The 17957-nt window shown below is 48.5% G+C and overlaps 1 protein-coding gene across 26 annotated transcripts in view; it reads left to right on the top strand.

Moving 5' to 3' along the window:
* ARAP1 (ArfGAP with RhoGAP domain, ankyrin repeat and PH domain 1) overlaps nt 1–17957 on the top strand; it is a 160944-nt gene that overhangs the window by 46334 nt on the left and 96653 nt on the right. For 15 of the 26 annotated variants that reach the window (XR_014563547.1, XR_014563548.1, XR_014563549.1 and 12 more), the window contains exon 2: nt 4661–5411. Coding sequence is in view for 16 of the 26 variants with exons in the window: in XM_083735965.1 (XP_083592091.1) it covers nt 4744–5411 (668 nt within the window). In the remaining 10 variants the exon portion in view is untranslated. Of the gene's footprint in view, nt 1–1150; nt 1251–3301; nt 3416–4660; nt 5412–11667; nt 11756–12560; nt 12935–17957 lie in introns of those variants that run through there. The other 11 variants (XR_014563550.1, XR_014563551.1, XM_083735950.1 and 8 more) reach the window with 8 other exon arrangements.

Here is a 17957-nt window from a genome sequence, read left to right as displayed (position 1 = left end):
TTCGCAGGGAAAGCTCTGGAACTCAGACCTGGAACTTTAAAGCATGAATTTTTGGCTGGAAAAAGCAGAGGAAAGGTTAGGGTGGAGAAGCCTGACATGGTGTGGATGTGACCTTGAATTCAAAACAGCCCTGTTTCTTCCTCATGTGATCTGTTTGGATGAGATGATCACAGAATCAAGACATAGAGTTGGAAGAGGGTCATCTATTTTAGTCCAACCCCTGCAATGAAGGAATCTGTCACCCTATGTGGGACTCAAACCCACAACCTTGAGATTAAGAGTCCAACACAGATAGAAGCTGCTGACGGGATGAGCTCCCGTTGTTCAGTCCCTGCTCCTGCCAACCTAGCAGTTCAAAAGCACGTCAAAGTGCAAGTGGATAAATAGGTACCACTCCGGCGGGAAGGTAAACGGCGTTTCTGTATGCTGCTCTGGTTCACCAGAAGCGGCTTAGTCCTGCTGGCCACATGACCCGGAAGCTGTACGCCGGCTCCCTCAGCCAATAAAGTGAGATTAGCACCGCAACCCCAGAGTTGTCTGCGACTGGACCTAATGGTCAAGGGTCCCTTTACCTTTATCTCTATAGTTCAAAAGCTATTCATCAGGACATAAGGATTTGTTTTAAATTTTTCATGTGTGCTAAAACTAAGTATAAGTTTGTTTCTTTTTAAAAAAAGTTTAACCACATCAGTTAACAAACAGGGATACATATGCTATAATGTTATTGTTTTAGTTAAATAAATTGTTTAAGTTGTTATTAAGGGAATGGTTATTTTTCTCCTTCCAATAAAGTACGGCAGAAAGGTTGTCCAAATATAAACAGTTAACTTATTAAACTTCACAATAAGTTCATAATTATCAGTCTATGTATTTATAATAGTATAACCAAATCAGTAATTTTTGTTATAACTGTAAAAACTACTGTACTCTGAAAATTTATTATTCCAAAAATGAAACCTTCATCTGGTTGTAAATATTAAGTTGATACCAGCAAGAATGAGCCTTTCTGTGAAAAAAACGATTTAAATCAAGTCTTACTGACTAGTGTTTTAAATCAAGTCTTACTAACTAGTGATTTAAATCGTGATTTGATTTAAATCGAATCCGCCCGGCTTGAAGGTGACTTTGCTGTGCTCTGTCTGATTGGCAGATCCCGCACAGTGTTTGTGCATCTGGTGCTAACGTGACGAAGCATTTTGAACCACACAAAGGTCCCATTGTTCCCCATCAGGGCATTCCGCAGATTGCAGGTGAGCATTCAGTAAACAGAAACACCAAACCATTTGGGGAAGCTCTTCATTGGCTCTGTGGATCAGGACCACGGAGGGGGTGGGAAGGAGACCTTGCCAATGTTGTAAACTGCCTCTCCAGTCATGGAATCCTCGCATTGTAACTTCAAAGTTTGCAGGCTTCAAAGTTTTTCACACATCCCTGTTTTGAATCCTGGCAGTAAAATCTCTGAGAAAGTAGAAATTTCTTTTTTTTATAATGATATTTATTAAATTTTTGTTTAATAAAAGACATACATAATAACATAGTATTTTCCAATATCCACATTTCATTCTCATCTTTGGACTTCCTCACATCTCTTGTTCCTGCATTCTAAACTCATAGATTTTGCTAGCAAATTATTAACTTGTTTCAATTCATATAATGTAATTTTCTAATATTAAATCTCAAATTTTAGAATTTAAATCACTCTTTTGGAGACTTAATTATAACATACTATTTATCCAAAATTTGTCTTTTCTTTCAATTGCATTTAGATTTATATTCCTTATAACTAATTTGTTGGAGCCATACTATTACTAATCTTACATCTTTCTTAACATTCATACAATTTACAATATTTTTGTAGATAGTCCTTAAATTTCTTCCAATCCTCCTCCACCAGTTCCTCTCCCAGGTCTCGGATTCTGCCAGTCATCTCTGCCAGTTCCATATAGTCCATCAGTTGCATCTGCCATTCTTCCAGTGTGGGCAAATCTTGAGTTTTCCAGCATTTGGCGATGAGTATCCTTGCTGCTGTTGTAGCAGAGAAAGTAGAAATTTCTAGTTGTCTGAAATTTGCTGTGTGTGGGCCTTGCAAAAATGCAGGGTTGTTGTTCATGCTTCTTGGAGAGGGTTGGAGAGCCCAGCAGGGGAACGGAACAGGAGATGACTTGCCGTTCCGATGATGATGATGATGATAATAATAATAATAATAATAATAATAATAATAATAATAATAATAATTATTATTATTATTATTATTATTATTTATACGCTGCCCATCTGGGCGGCTTCCAACAAAGATTAATAATGCAGTCCTACCTCAGGTTACAGATGCTTCAGGTAGTGTTTTTTCAGGTTATGGACCCACCGAAACCTGGAAGTACCGTAACGGGTTACTTCCGGGTTTTAGGGATTGCGCATGCGCAGAAGCCCTCAATCATGCTTTGTGCATGCGCAGAAGTGCTGAATCGCAACCCGCACGTGCGCAGACGCGCCACTGCGGGTTGCAAATGCTGCGGGTTGTGAACGGATCATGTTCGCAACCCGAGCATCCACTGTACATTAAATTGTCACACATTAAAAGCTTCCCTAAAGAGGGCTGCCTTCAGATGTCTTCTAAATGTCGGGTAGTTGTTTATCTCTTTGACAGCTGATGGGAGGGCGTTCCACAGGGCAGGTGCCACCACCGAGAAGGTCCTCTGCTTGGTTCCCTTTAACTTCACTTCTCGCAGGGAGGGAACCGCCAGAAGGCCCTTGGAGCTGGACCTCAGTGTCTGGGCAGAACGATGGGGGTGGAGATGCTCCTTCAGGTATACAGGACCAAAGCTGTTTAGGGCTTTCAAGGTCAACACCAACACTTTGAATTGTGCTCAGAAACGTCTTGAGAGCCAATGTAGGTCTTTCAGGAGCAGTGTTATGTGGTCTTGGCGGCCGCTCCCAGTCACCAGTCTAGCTGCCGCATTCCGGATTAGTTGTAGTTTCCCGGTCCCCTTCGTAAAGCGCATTGCAGTAGTCCAAGCGGGAGAGAACCAGAACATGCACCACTCTGGCGAGATCAGCGTTCGAGTCTCCTAATCTGCTCACTGGGATTATGATGGGCTAGACCTGGGGATGCTTTGACGTTTCGCTATTGTTTGGGATAATTGCCTCCAGTTCATAAGGTGTGGACAAAGTGGGAGCCGAGCTAGGAGAAGCCTGTCTTAGGAGAAGGCTTTCTCAGTTGCCATATCTTTGCTTGTTGATCTGAGTAAACGTCAGGTGTAGGGGAAGGGAGAGTGGTGCTTGAGTCCTCCATTGTTCTTTGCAGTGTTTTCACGGTAATTCACCTGAAGCACTTCAAGCAGCCACTTCCTTGAACAGCAATATTTGGACTTAAATCCAAAGACACAGAAATAAAAGGAGAGCGAGAGAAAGAATTTAGGTAGGCCCTCCCCTCCTTTTTTCTTTGATGGCGTTCCAGTTTCAGACTAGGTGCTTAAATGGCAAAGCCCAGAGTGGCTGGGCCAACCCAGCCAGATCGTTGGGGTATGTATGTATTGTAATAAACGAAAATCTGCCCTTATTCCCTTATGGGGTACACAAGAGCCCTTATGGAGTCCTTTGCAGGTTCTCCATCAGTCGGAGAAAATAACAGAGGCCAACCAGAGAATATTGAGAAGCAAAGCAGCTAGTAAGCCTGGTCTTCATTGAACTGTTGCAACAGGGTGCTCCCCTCACACGCAGGAAAGGAGGAGGACCCCGAAGAAAGGTGTGCCCACCCTTATATAGACCTTTTAAATTGCCCACCCTGGAGTCCAAGACCACCCCAGAAACATCATACCTACATCACAGAAAAGGTGGTCTACAACAGAAATCTGAGTGCGTTGTTTACCTCCTGTCTGGCAGGTTACCTGTTAATACTTACTTGATTGGATACCCCGGGGAGCCTGGCCAGTCTTTTGTAATGATAAATACTTAGTTCCTGAGTCCAGGTCACAGGCTCACCCTATTCAAACACAGACATACCCTTAAGACAGGATTTGTGAAGGAAAAGACAATGGGGAGGCTTTTCCATTTTCCTTTAACCTTGCAGAGAAAGCATTTGGTCAGTTTGGGAGCCAAAATGGTTTCAGGGCTGCTTCAGACATGTGGCCCATACATTTATGTATGTGTTTGCCTGGGACATCCATGAACATTTATTATTTATATAAGACCTTATTTTTTTTTAATTTCAGTATGTGTGTATGTATGTATAAACAAACAAACAAACAATCAAACAATAAAATTTTGCTTGCTTGCTTGCAATAGCATCTGCATTTGGAATTAAAAGCTGAAACACGCCTCTCATCAGCTTTAGCCTTTGCTGAACGAATGCCCCGTGTTTCTTCACAAGTTAAGCTGGTGCATATTTAGTCAAAAGTCCACCTCACTGAGGGTTTGCTCACAGGCAACCCAGAGCAGGATTGGTGTTTTAGGTGCTGTTGAAAGGCGGATGGCTGTAAAAGAGGATTCGAAGACAGCGGATAGCTCAGTTGAGGAGAGTGTGGTGCTGGCAGTGCCAAGGTCACAAGTTCGATCCCCGCATGGGACAGCTGCGTTGTAGGGGGTTGGGCTAGATGACCGTTGAGGGTCCCTCTCAATTCTACAAGTCCATGATTTTATCTCTTTCCCTTGCTTTCTTCCCCAGGTGCTGCCGCTGTTTGGGGTCCAGCGAAGACAGAGGAGCTGGAGGGATGAAGTGAGGCCTCAGCAGGTGCCCGCTCCGGTGCCATGGCGGACGGGGCCTCGCTCCCCATGGGCGACTGGCTCCGTGCCCTCCATCTGGAGCAGTACGCTGAGAACTTCGAGCGGAACGAGCTGTGGTGCGTCTCAGACTGCCAGCACCTGTCGGACGAGGCCCTGACCTGTCTGGGCATCCTTCTCCCTGGGCACCGCCGGCGCATCCTCTCTGGGCTCCTGAAGGCCTTCACGGAGTCGCTGCCCGTCATGGACGCCCCCAAACTGCCCCCCAGGAGGCCGGTGCCCATGAAACGGAACATCTTCCGTGCCGGCGCTGCGACTGCGGCTTCCTCCACGGAGCAGGAGGCTGGGAGCGAATCGCCGACAGAAGCGTCGCCTCCTCGCCGGGAGCTGGAGGCAGCTCCCACGCCGCCGCCCATCCCTCCCCGGACGAGCTGTCACCCGCCGCTGAAGTTTTCCTCTACTGCTGTGTCCGAACTTCCCGCAGGCCCTTGTCTTTTGGAATTTACGTCGCCGGCAAGAGGCAGGCTCAGCCCGGACGCTGCGGCTGCGGAAGAGACAGGGAACCCTCCCCTGCCCCCTCTTCCTGCCAAGCGCCACCATCTGGAGGGCAAGCCCCCCGCCCAAAAGGCCCCTCCGGTGCCCAGCCGCCCTCCCACGCTGCCCCCCAGGGGCCCACCCCAGAAAGCAGTGGCCAGGTGAGTCCGAAAGATGCAAAAGTGTTGGGCAGGGGGCGTTCCTGGGCGAGGGGACGGTCGCTTTCTTCCCACTGGCCTGAGCCACTGCGGTGTAGTGGTTAGAGTGTCGGTCTGTCACTTGGGAGACCAGGGTTGGAATCTCCTCTCAGCCTTGTTGCTCGCTGGGTGACCCTGGGGCGGGTGCTGAACCAGCGTTCGAAATTTGACAGGCGCATTTTGAACCTGGCTATCGGCCACTTGTAACCAGGTGAAGATGCCCAGGCGCCAGGATGGCACCTGAGGTCTCCACTGTAATAAAAGAAAATCTGCCCTTATTCAAATATGGGGTACCCAAGAGCCCTTATAGAGTCCTTTGTAGGTTCTCCATCGGTCGGAGAAAAGAACAGAGGCCAACCAGAGAATATTGAGAAGCAAAGCAGCTAGTAAGCCTGGTCTTCATTGATCTGTTGCAACAGGGTGCTCCCCTCACACGCAAGAGAAGGAGGAGGACCCCGAACAAAGGTGTGCCCGCCCATATATAGACTTTTAAAATTGTCCACCCTGGAGTCCACCCCCAGACACATCATACCTACATCACAGAAAGGGCGGTCTACAACAGAAATCTGAGTGCCTTGTTTATCTCCTGTTTGGCAGGTTACCTGTTACTGCTCACTTGATTGGATACCCTGGGGAGCCTGGCCAGTCTTTTGTAATGATAAATACTTAGTTCCTGAGCCAGGCCACTGTCTCACCCTATTCATACACAGACATACCCTTAAGACAGGATTTGTGAAGGAAAAGACAATGGGGAGGCTTTTCCATTTTCCTTGACCTTGCAGAGAAATCATTCGGTTAGTTTGGGAGTCAAAAATGGTTCCAGGGCTGTTTTCCTGTGCTGCTTCAGACATGTGGTTTGTATATTTATGTACGTGTTTGCTTGGTGCATTTATTATATATATATAAGACCTTAATTTTTTCCTTTCACCACCATTGGGAGGTGCCTGCCTCGGAAACTTTGGAGCTGCCTGTTTTCATGCAGAAATCCCACATCCTGTAGCTATTTTATCTGCGCAATCAGAACGGATTTCAGGAACCAAAAAGTCGCATCGAAAAAGACGACTTTCGAGCCGCCTGGCCCCCAAATGGCAACGAGGCATTTTGTTTTGGCGACTGTAACCCTGGTTTAAGGGGACATTTGGTAAAAAGGTAAAGGTAAAGGGACCCCTGACCGTTAGGTCCAGTCGTGACCGACTCTGGGGTTGCAGCGCTCATCTCGCTTTATTGGCCGAGGGAGCCGGCATACAGCTTCCGGGTCATGTGGCCAGCATGACTAAGCCACTTCTGGTGAACCAGAGCAGCGCACGGAAACGCCGTTTACCTTCCCGCCAGAGCGGTACCTATTTATCTATTTGCACTTTGACATGCTTTTGAACTGCTAGGTTGGCAGGAGCTGGGACCGAGCAACGGGAGCTCACCCCGTCATGGGGATTCGAACCGCCAACCTTCTGATCGGCAAGTCCTAGGCTCTGTGGTTTAACCCACAGCGCCACCCGCGTCCCGGACATTTGGTACCTAGCCTATATATCTGAGTTTCTAACACTGAGCTGAGCCTATCCTGCAGGGTTTTTGTGGGGATAATATGAAGGGAGAGAAGAACCATGCGAAAAGGCGGCGCCGCCTTCTGGGAGACAAAAAAGCATCAAAGGGTCTGGTGGCCTGTTTATGATGGCATTGTCTAGGCAAGCAGACTTTAAAAAGGGTTAGCATTTGATTCGAGCTTCTGCAACCTGGTGCCTTCATATGGTTGGACTACATCTCCCATCAGCCCCAGCTAACTTTCCCGCCCTGATCTGGCCACAATGATCCCTGCGACAGTCACCTCCAGGCTTGATGATTGCAACTCGCTCTACGCGGGGCTGCCCTTGAAGCTGACCCAGAAACTCCAGCGGGTGCAGAATGCCGCGGCGAGGCTCCTTACGGGGTCCTTGCCGCAGGATCACATTCATCCAGTGCTTTACCAGCTGCACTGGCTCCCGGTGGAGTACAGGGTCAGGTTTAAGGTGCTGGTTTTGACCTTTAAAGCCCTATGCGGCCTAGGACCCTCGTACCTACGGGACTGCCTCTCCTGGTATGCCCCGCGGAGGACCTTAAGGTCCACAATTAACAACACTTTGGAGGTCCCAAGTCGCAAGGTAGTTAGATTGGTCTCAACTAGGGCCAAGGCCTTTTCAGCACTGGCCCCGACTTGGTGGAACACTCTGTCACAAGAGACTAGGGCCCTGCGGGACTTGACATCTTTCCGCAGGGCCTGGAAGACAGAGCTGTTCCGCCTGGCCTTTGGTTTGGACTCTGTCTGACCCTTATGTTTCCCTCCCCTTATGGTCTTGATCTATTGGCTACTTTTAAAATGAGGCTGCATTTTAAATTGTATTTTAACCCATATTTTAAATTGTCCCCCCCTTTTCTTTCTTTCCCCCTCCCATTATGTTTTTATTGTAATTTTACTGGTGTTAGCCGCCCTGAGCCCAGCTCTGGCCGGGGAGGGCAGGGTATAAAACTTTATTGTTGTTGTTGTTTATTGTTGTTGTTGTTGTTGTTATTATTGGAATTGGGGAGGGGGCAAGGGGCTTTTAAGGACAGACAAAAGAAAGGACTTAGTTCTTTGCACAGTGCATGAGCCCCAAGGGGCAGCGATGCCACCAACATGGATGGCTTTGATAAAGGATTGGACAAATTGGAGGAGGAGAGGGCTGTCCATGGATCCTGGCCACAATGGCTCTGTTCTCCCTCCATGGTCAGAGACAGAAATGCTTCCGAATGCCAGTTTCCGGAAACCACAGGAGGGGGCAGGGCTGTTCTGCTCGGATCCTGCGTTTGGGCTTCCCATGAGCTTGGCCAGGTGAGGTGAAACTTGAACTCCTACCTGGGCTGCAGTTTGCTTTCTGAGCTACAATTCTTCAGAAACTGTGCAGAAGATATCTTAAAGAGTGATGAGCATCACTTTGTCCCAAAGAGCAGCAAATCAGCTCAGATGGGTAGAATTTGTTGTTGTTTAGTCGTTTAGTGGTGTCCGACTCTTCGTGACCCCCTGGACCAGAGCACGCCAGGCACTTCTGTCTTCCCCCGCCTCCCGCAGTTTGGTCAGACTCATGCTGGTAGCTTCTAGAACACTGTCCCACCATCTCGTCCTCTGTCGTCCCCTTCTCCTTGTGCCCTCCATCCATCTTTCCCAACATCAGGGTCTTTTCCAGGGAGTCTTCTCTTCTCATGAGGTGGCCAAAGTATTGGAGCCTCAGCTTCACGATCTGTCCTTCCAGTGAGCACTCAGGGCTGATTTCCTTCAGAATGGATCGGTTTGTTGTTCTTGTAGTCCATGGGACTCTCCAGAGTCTCCTCCAGCACCAGAATTCAAAAGCATCAATTCTTCGGCGATCAGCCTTCTTTATGGTCCAGCTCTCACTTCCATACATCACTACTGGGAAAACCAGAGCTTTTACTATACAGACCTTTGTTGGCAAGATGGGTAGAAGAGAACTTCCTTTTTGAGGGCAAATAGCCGGTGAGGCTGTGACGAAGCCTATTTTTGGGTGATGCTGCCACCTTGTGTTGAAATCAATTCAGCCGAGAACCCAGTGAGAGAAGTAAGTTAACAGGCACGGTGTCCCTGGAATGTCTCCTGTTCAAGTCCGGCCCACATTGTAGAATCATGGAATTGCGGTGTTGGAAGGGAAACCCAAGGGTCATCCAGTCCAACCCCCACGATGCAGGAATCTTAAAGGAGCACAGATTGGGGTGCCAATTTTCTGCATGCACAAGAAGCCCCCCCAACATCTCTAGTTAAAAGGAAACTGTTAGGTTGTGGGTTGACATAGCAGACGACACAGCGATTTCTCCAAGTAGCTCTTTATTTCGTAAGCTGGAATAGAACTGACTGCAAACAGCTCAGCCGGCCTGCTTTTATAGGCAGCCGGCTGTCAACATTGTAGCAACAACAGCCCAGAGTTTCCGCCTAAAATAACTGACGTGGACCTGAGTGAAAACTATCTACAGACCTGAGTGAAAACTATATACAGTATCCCCCTGCTGGCCCAGGGTGAAACTTCACTACATAACAGAAACAACCTTGTCTGAGAACCTGGAGAATAATAATAATAATAATAATAATAATAATAATGATGGTGCGGTACTTGAATCCCTGTCTTGAATCCTACTAGGTGACCTTGGGCAATCACTCCCTCTCAGCCTAACCTACCTCAAAGGGTTGTTGTGAGGGTGAATTTAGAGTGTGTTGGGGAGAGAACTGTGTGTTCCACCGTGAGCTCCTTGCTGGCCACACGACCCAGAAAGCTGTCTGTGGACAAATGCCGGCTTCCTCGGCCTGAAATAATAATAATAATAATAATAATAATAATAATAATAATAATAATAATATTTATACCGCGCCCATCTGGCTGGGTTTCCCCAGTCACTGTGGGTGGCTTTCAACAGAATATTAAAATACAATAATCTATTAAACATTAAAGGAATCCCTGAACAGGGCTGCCTTCAGACGTCTTCTAAAAGTCTGGTAGTTGTTGTTCTCTTTGATGTCTGGTGGGAGGGCGTTCCACAGGGCGGGTGCCACCACCGAGAAGGCTCTCTGCCTGGTTCCCTGTAACCTCACTTCTCACAGGGAGGGAACCGCCAGACGGCCCTCGGAGCTGGACCTCAGTGTCCAGGTTGAACGATGGGGGTGGAAACACTCCTTCGGGTATACAGGGCCGAGGCTGTTTAGGGCTTTCAAGGTCAGCACCAACACTTTGAATTGTGCTCGGAAACGTCTTGGGAGCCAGTGTAGGTCTATAGAGACACTGTACATGAAGCAAGCACTAGCAGGGCACTCACGGTAGTGGCCCCCACAAGTGGATCTCCCTGCCTGGGGAAATCCCACTTCTAGCCATGTTCAGGTTCAGCTTGGAATTTCTCCTCTTTTGTTCAGGCCTTTGGGATGTGTGTGTGCATATATGTACGAAGGGTGTCAGGGAGATATTATCTGCTGCCATTTTTGTAGATTTTTAAAAATGATGAAATGTATTGCTTTGTTGCTTGAGAGTCAGTGTGGTTTAGTGCTTATAGTGCCGGACTGGGACCTGAGAGACCAGGGTTCGAATGCCCCACTCGGCTAGGAAGCTGCCTGGGTGACCTTGGCTTAGTCTACCTCACAGGGATGTTGTGGGGATCAGTTGAGGAGGGGAGAACCATGTTGTTGTTGTTTAGTCGTTTAGTCGTGTCCGACTCTTCGTGACCCCCTGGACCAGAGCACGCCAGGCACTCCTGTCTTCCACTGTCTCCCGCAGTTTGGTCAAACTCATGCTGGTAGCTTCGAGAACACTGTCCCACCATCTTGTCCTCTGTCGTCCCCTTCTCCTTGTGCCCTCCATCTTTCCCAACATCAGGGTCTTTTCCAGGGAGTCTTCTCTTCTCATGAGTCTTGGAGCCTCAGCTTCAGGATCTGTCCTTCCAGTGAGCACTCAGGGCTGATTTCCTTCAGAATGGAGAGGTTTGATCTTCTTGCAGTCCATGGGACTCTCAAGAGTCTCCTCCAGCACCAGAATTCAAAAGCATCAATTCATCGGCAATCAGCCTTCTTTATGGTCCAGCTCTCCCTTCCATACATCACTACTGGGAAAACCAGAGCTTTACAGGGATGTAACTGCAAAATTGTTATGCCGTGGTTCGGCACGTTCCTCCTGGGCCGTGTCCAGAAAGTGGGACAAGTCTAAACTGAATTCTCTCCTCTTAGGCAAAGATCACAAGAGGACCTGGCTGGTAGCCAGATTCTGTGCCCAGATTTGTAGGCACAGATCATCCTCTAGAATAAAAAAGCTTACTAGGGAAATGCTGAAGTCGCCCTTTGGGGAGCCTCAGGGTCAATTTTTATGGCAGCCCAAATCTCAGTTGGACGGGTGTATGTATATATCTCAATTTTAACTCATGAGCTATTGCTGCAATCTGCTCCGATTGTATAATTTATCTTTATGAACGCTGTTTTTATTGCGTTATGTTATGTAAGCTGGTCTTTGACCGCAATAAATTATCTCATCCAACTATCTACCCAGCTCTACCTCTGACACAGGTCCTGTGTGAGTGTCTGGAGACGGTTGTAGGAAGGGTGGCAGCGTAGGCGAGTTGGTTTGGCCAATCGTGGTTCCTGACGGTCAGCGGCAGTTGGTGAGAGCGAAACAGCTTTCCTTGGCAGACTGGAGTGAAGACTTGGACTTGCGATTCGGTGAAGGGGGGGTGTCAGACGGAGCCGATCGGCAGACCTTAGCGATGTGGCCCCTTCTGGAACACGTCCGACAGATGGCGTCTCTGAATCTATTGAGGTTGAATCCTGACAAGACAGAAGTACTCTTTTTTGTGGGACAGGGGGCGGGTGGGTATGGAGGACTCCCTGGTCCTGAATGGGGCAACAGTGCCCCTGAAGGACCAGGTGTGCAGCCTGGGGGTCATTCTGGACTCACAGCTATCCACGGAGGCGCAGGTCAATTCTGTCTCCAGGGCAGGTGTCTACCAGCTCCATCTGGTACGCAGGATGAGACCCTCCCTGCCCGCAGACTGTCTTGCCAGAGTGGTGCGTGCTCTGGTTATCTCCCGCTTCAGCCATTCTTTTGAGATGGTAAATGACTTAGTTCTTGAATCGAAGGTCACACGCCCACCTTACCCATACACCAAATATGCCCTTAAAACAGGATTCCGTAGGATTTGAAAAGAACTGGGGAAAGTTTATCGAAGGCATTAGCTACTGCAGAGGAAACACTTCGATTCATTAGGAGTGACAGGATGGCTTTCGGGATTGTTCTGTGTGCTAAAATAAAGGACAGTTTTCTCAGGGTTTATTTCCTAAATGCCCAAGGGTGAAGGAATGGTATTCTGTGCAGTGTGTGCACCCTTAAAATGTTATAGCAATTACAAAGCAAAAGCCAGACACTCTTAAACACAGTGAGGTTGCTTCTCTCTTTTGAAGCCCTCGTGTTTCTGAGCAATGCAGATTGTCTTCTCTCTCTCTCTCTCTCTCTCTCTCTCTCTCTCTCGGCCAGACCCTTCAGAACCTCCGGGGTCTGTGCAAAAAACAAAAAAGGAGAATGAAAAGAAGTTTCTGCGAGAGGAGGAAGTCTGCCAGCCGTGGTGGATTCTGGGTGCTGTCGCTTTCTCTCTCCCACTTTCATATTCTCTCTCTTTAAAGCAGCCTGTCTGCTGTCTCTCTCTCTCTGCAATTTTCAGGAAGTCCTATCAGGAAGCGCTAAGCAACAAGAAAAAGCTTGCTCTGCAAAGGTTGTGGTCTCTTGGCTTTTCCTGTTCATCTGGAGGGGGGCTCCCTTTCTCTCCCTTGCTCTCGCTTTCTTTTTCTCTGGGGCAGCTCTCTAAAGGGGGATCTTGGAGACAAAAGGACAGAAAAGGGGCGCCCCCTTTTTCGCTGCTCTCTTGTGCCCCCTGGCATTTGGGAGCCAGCCTGCCTGCCACGGGACTGCAGAGGTCTCCGCCTTCGCCGCCACTTCCCCCAGGTAACAGATCTGAGGACAAACTTGGACTTGTCTCCTTTTTGCAAAGCAAGGAGCTGAAAAAAAAGCAGCAAAGGAGAGGCATGACTTTTGCTTTGTGTGGGTCGATGCTGTTAACTCTCTTTGCCTCTTTTGCAGGCTGCCTGTCTGCCTTTTTTCCCTGATTTACCGCTATTGATCTCGCCTCCGGGCTGTTGAAAACTGCTCTGTGTCGACATATTTTGGAAGATTTGGGGCTTTTGTGGGGTGGGTGGGGAAAACATCGCCTTGTGTAGGGGAGAGGGAGAAATGTAACTTTCTTGATATGGATTGATTTATTTTTTAAAGCTGCTTGGTTTCTCCCAGTTTGGGGCTTTGTTTCTGGAAGGTCTGAGGTTCTATGTGTGTAGAAGTTGGGAAACTTTGTTGAAGCTTTTTGAAGAGTTGACCCCCAGGAGAGTCGCTGATGCTCCAAGACTGAGAGGGTACTGGCAGAATCACAGAATTGTGGAATCAGGAGGGATCCCCAAAGATCATCATTCTAGACCAACCCCCTGCAATGCAGGAATCTAAAGTTTCCTGGCAATCACTTATCAGGGTTATTGATTCTGAACTGGGATAGTTTCCCCTGTCATGAGAAACATGGGTGAAAGATGACTAGGATTTATTGGGGCTTTTCCGGCTGCTGAAGGAATCTTTGATAACAAATGTATTTTATCAGCCTGGAGCCCTCCCAGCCAGCTGGGAGTTGTAGTCCAAAAACATCTGGTGGGAACCAGGCTGGTGAAGGCTGGGATAGAGAGTGTATGTTCTCCCCCAAATTTGGTTATCCCCATGTTAATCAGTTCAGTAGATTGATTAACTAACGTGCCGCCCCCTACTTAAAATTCGAGTTATTACATAAAACAATATTGAATAGGTTGGAAAATGCATATGTTGCAGTCTACACAGAAACACAGGGTGTTTTTCCCCCAAGGTTGGCTTTTCACTGTTAACATCAGGATTTCCCCCGATTTTTATTGATAATTTGATTTTTATTGATCATTTTATTCTTTTATCTCTTTTGTAAAATGCTTCGAGTTTTTTTTTTAACAGTCAAGCAGGGTATAAATTTTATGAAATAAATAAATAAATATAATTTATTCATATATATATATATATAAAGAGAGAGAGAGAGCAGCAGTAAATGAGAACATTCCTTTCGGATAAAAAATGTTTTTATACACACACACACACATACATACATACATACATATAATTTCCAAAAATCATATAACATATTTTCTTATACAACGTTTTGGGCTTCCATCAACTACAGTGGTACCTCTGAATGCGAACGGGATCCGTTCTGGAGCCCTGTTCGCATCCTGAAGCGAACGCAACCCGCGTCCGCATGTCTGCGCATGCGCAGGTCGCGATTCACCGCTTCTGCGCATGCACATGATGTCATTTTGAGCATCTGCACATGCGCAAGCGGCGAAACCCGGAAGTAACGTGCTTCATCCCGAAGCTACTTCAGTATGACTGTACATCTGAAGATTTTTCAATCTTTATCACTTAATCTGCATTTCATTAATTTCACTATTACTTTTAATAGTCCTTCACTAATAATTTCCATCATAATTTTCTCTGCAATTTTTCGCCTAATCCTCCTTACGAAACGTCTTGCAATCCTGCTAGCGTAACCTGTTGATTACAATTGCTTTTCAAATAATTCACGTATTTACTCCAGTCCGGATAAAAAATGTTTCTTAGACCTACCTCAAAACTGGCCAAGGAGAAGTTCAGAGGATCTCCCGAGAGATCTCCCTTTGTGGAGCCACCACTGAAAAGGCCTTTGCCAAAGATGGGGCAGAGAACAGAAGATGTCCGTGTGCCAGGATGATGCCTGGCATCTCCACCATCTGGAGCTGCATGCCTGGGTATCCTCAGATCAGGACTGTTTTCACACACTAGCAACACATCCTGTAGAATCCTATCAGTTAGATTTTATCTAAACAATCAGAACGAATTTCAGGAACCAAAAAGGTCGTACTGAAATATATGACTTTGGTGCCATCTGGCCCCAAAATGGCAACTGGGCATTCTGTTTTGGCGACTGTATCCCTGGTTTAGGGGATGTGGGTGGCGCTGTGGGTTAAACCACAGAGCCTAGGACTTGCCGATCAGAAGGTCGGCGGTTCGAATCCCCGCAACGGGGCGAGCTCCCGTTGCTCGGTCCCTGCTCCTGCCAACCTAGCAGTTCGAAAGCACATCAAAGTGCAAGTAGATAAATAGGTACCCCTCCGGCGGGAAGGTAAACAGTGTTTCCGTGCGCTGCTCTGGTTCGCCAGAAGCGGCTTAGTCATGCTGGCCACATGACCCGGAAGCTGTACGCCGGCTCCCTCGGCCAATAAAGCGAGATGAGCGCCGCAACCCCAGAGTCAGCCACGACTGGACCTAATGGTCAGGGGTCCCTTTACCTTTACCTAACTGTGGTTTAAGGAGCCATTTGGCACCCAGCTTATATACCTGAGTTTCTAACGGTCCACAAAGATTGTGCAACGTCGCTAAGGCTGGCAACAGCAACACCACTGTGTGGGAATCCCTTGCGGACGACTGCCTGGAGACAGGTTGTGCATCCACAGTAGTGACCGGGGGAGGAACGACCGCTGGGAGGAGTGCAGAGAGACCAAACGCCCGGGTGTGTCTGCATCAGCGCAACTGGACACCTTCATCTGCCCCGGCTGCAACAAAAGATGTCTCTCCCGTAACGGTCTCTACAGCAACAGCAGGCTCAAACCTCCCGGCAGTTTGAGATCATCCCCAAAGGCGCGTTCCTCCACTGTCTTCCGAGAGGGGCGGCCGCCGCCTTGACCTCAACCACCACCTTTCCCCTTCCTCCGAGGCTTCTATCTCCTTTCTCCATGAGCCTGGGTAGCCCCTGAGTTGTTGATTCTTCGGTGGTGGTGGTGGGGAAGTGGTGTGCGGTGGGTCAGGCATGGAAGGCGGAGAAGGAGGGCCGAGAGCGGCGGCAGCGAGGCTCAGGCAGCACGATGCCTCCCTTCCCATCGGAGCAACCCCAATCCCATTCCTACTTTCATGCAAGCAGGAGGGGGCAGGGAACTCTCAGGCAGCGTGATGCCTCCCTTCCCATTGGAGTAGCCCCAATCCCATTCCTACCTGCGTGCAAGCAGGAAGGGGCGGGGATCTCTCAACTGGGAAGGGAGGCTTCCCATTGTCTAACTGAGAGATCCCTGTCCCCTCCTACTTGCACGCAAGCTCTGATAGGCAGCGTGAAGCCTCCCTTCACAGCTGAGAGATCCCCGCCCCGCTTGCATGCAAGTAGGAGTTTGGAGGCTACTCCGATAGGCAGCATGAAGCCTCCCTTCACAGCTGAGTTGCTGGGGTCGGGGAAGGTGGGGGCAGCCCAGAAGTTGCATCTGAGAGCCCCTGCACCACCATCACATGGGGACTTGTGAGCAGCTCCTGAAGCCAGCCAGAGCCAACTCCTCCGGGCTGCTGAGACGGCCGCTGCTGCATTTCCCAGGGACATTAGATGAAACCCGGGGACATTCCGGGGATGGTATTTGTCTGGGGACTTATTTGCGAATCTGGGGACTGTCCCCGGGAAACGGGGAGGTCTGTTATCCCTAGTGTAGGCAGCACCAAGCCAGAATTAATGCTGCATTTAATGCTTATGAGCCAGAAATTATCCTTTCTTGGCAAGGAAACAGGGATTATTTTTTTTTATCTACAAGAAGCGGCCATTTAATTCGGTTGTGATTCCAGCGTTGCAGGGGGAGCAGCCGACTAGGTGCTTTTTGGTTGCCTTCCGCTTCTGCGATTCCACTTTAAACAAATGGCTTTCCTCCCTCCTTCTCTCCAAACAAATTAGGAAGATTGCAGCCCACATTCTTAATTTCCCCAGATCGTCCAGATTCCTAAATGCAGGGGGTTGGACTGATGACCTTCGGGGGACCCCTTCCAACTCTGCAATTCCACCAGCCTAGAAAGCAGCCTTGAGAATGGTGGAGCATTTCCTCACAAGGAGCTGGCTTGGGTTATTCCCATCTCCATCTTCCCAGAACCTAATGACAGGGCTGTAAGGAAATAATTAACAGGATTCTGGCTGTCGGGAGACAAGGGAGTCCCTGTTCCTGCAGCTGAGGCGGGTGCTGAGTTTGGGGAGAGGGGAGTTTCTTTCAGCTCTTTCTCTCCAGCTTGTGGTCTGCTTGGCCTCTCCATCTCCTTTGCCCTCTCCGGCGTCTATATTTAGGGCTCTCTCAGACAGCGCTAATTTGGGTGCAGAGAGGGCAAGTCTTTTCCATATGCATTTAGGAACAATGGGCAGCACAGACTGGGGGTCACCAACTCTCTGACCCTCTGCATGTTTGCACCCTAGAGTGCATCGTGAAGTTTAATACACTCCAAGATGCGTCTTTGGGTAGAGGCATTCCTAAAAATGGTTGTTTATTTCATATAGAAATCTCTTAAAAGGTAAAGGGACCCCTGACCATTAGGTCCAGTCGTGGCCAACTCTGGGGTTGCGGCGCTCATCTCGCTTTACTGGCCGAGGGAGCCGGCGTACAGCTTCCGGGTCATGTGGCCAGCAGGACTAAGCCGCTTCTGGTGAACCAGAGCACGCACGAAACCGCCATTTACCTTCCCGCTGGAGCGGTACCTATTTATCTGCTTGCACTTTGACATGCTTTCAAACTGCTAGGTTGGCAGGAGCAGGGACCGAGCAAGGGGAGCTCACCCCGTCGCAGGGATTCAAACTGCTGATCGGCAAGCCCTAGGCTCAGTGGTTTAATCCACAGCGCCACCCGCATCCCAGGAATCTCTTACCATAGAATAAAAACATATCTGCACTGTTAGAAACTCAGGTGTATAAGCTAGACGCCAAATGGCTCCTTAAACCAGGGTTACAGTTGCTAAAACAGAATGCCTAGTTGTCATTTTGGGGCCAGACAGCACAAAAGTCATATACAGTCATACCTCGGGTTACGAACGCTGCGGGTTGCACGTTTTTGGTTGCAGGCTGTGCCAAACCTGGAAGTACCGG

The sequence above is a fragment of the Podarcis gaigeae genome, assembly GCF_964106915.1.
Source record: "Podarcis gaigeae genome assembly, chromosome: 4".
NCBI lineage: Eukaryota > Metazoa > Chordata > Lepidosauria > Squamata > Lacertidae > Podarcis > Podarcis gaigeae.
Note: the sequence above shows the minus strand (reverse complement) of the source record. Positions and strands in the feature narration are given on the sequence as shown.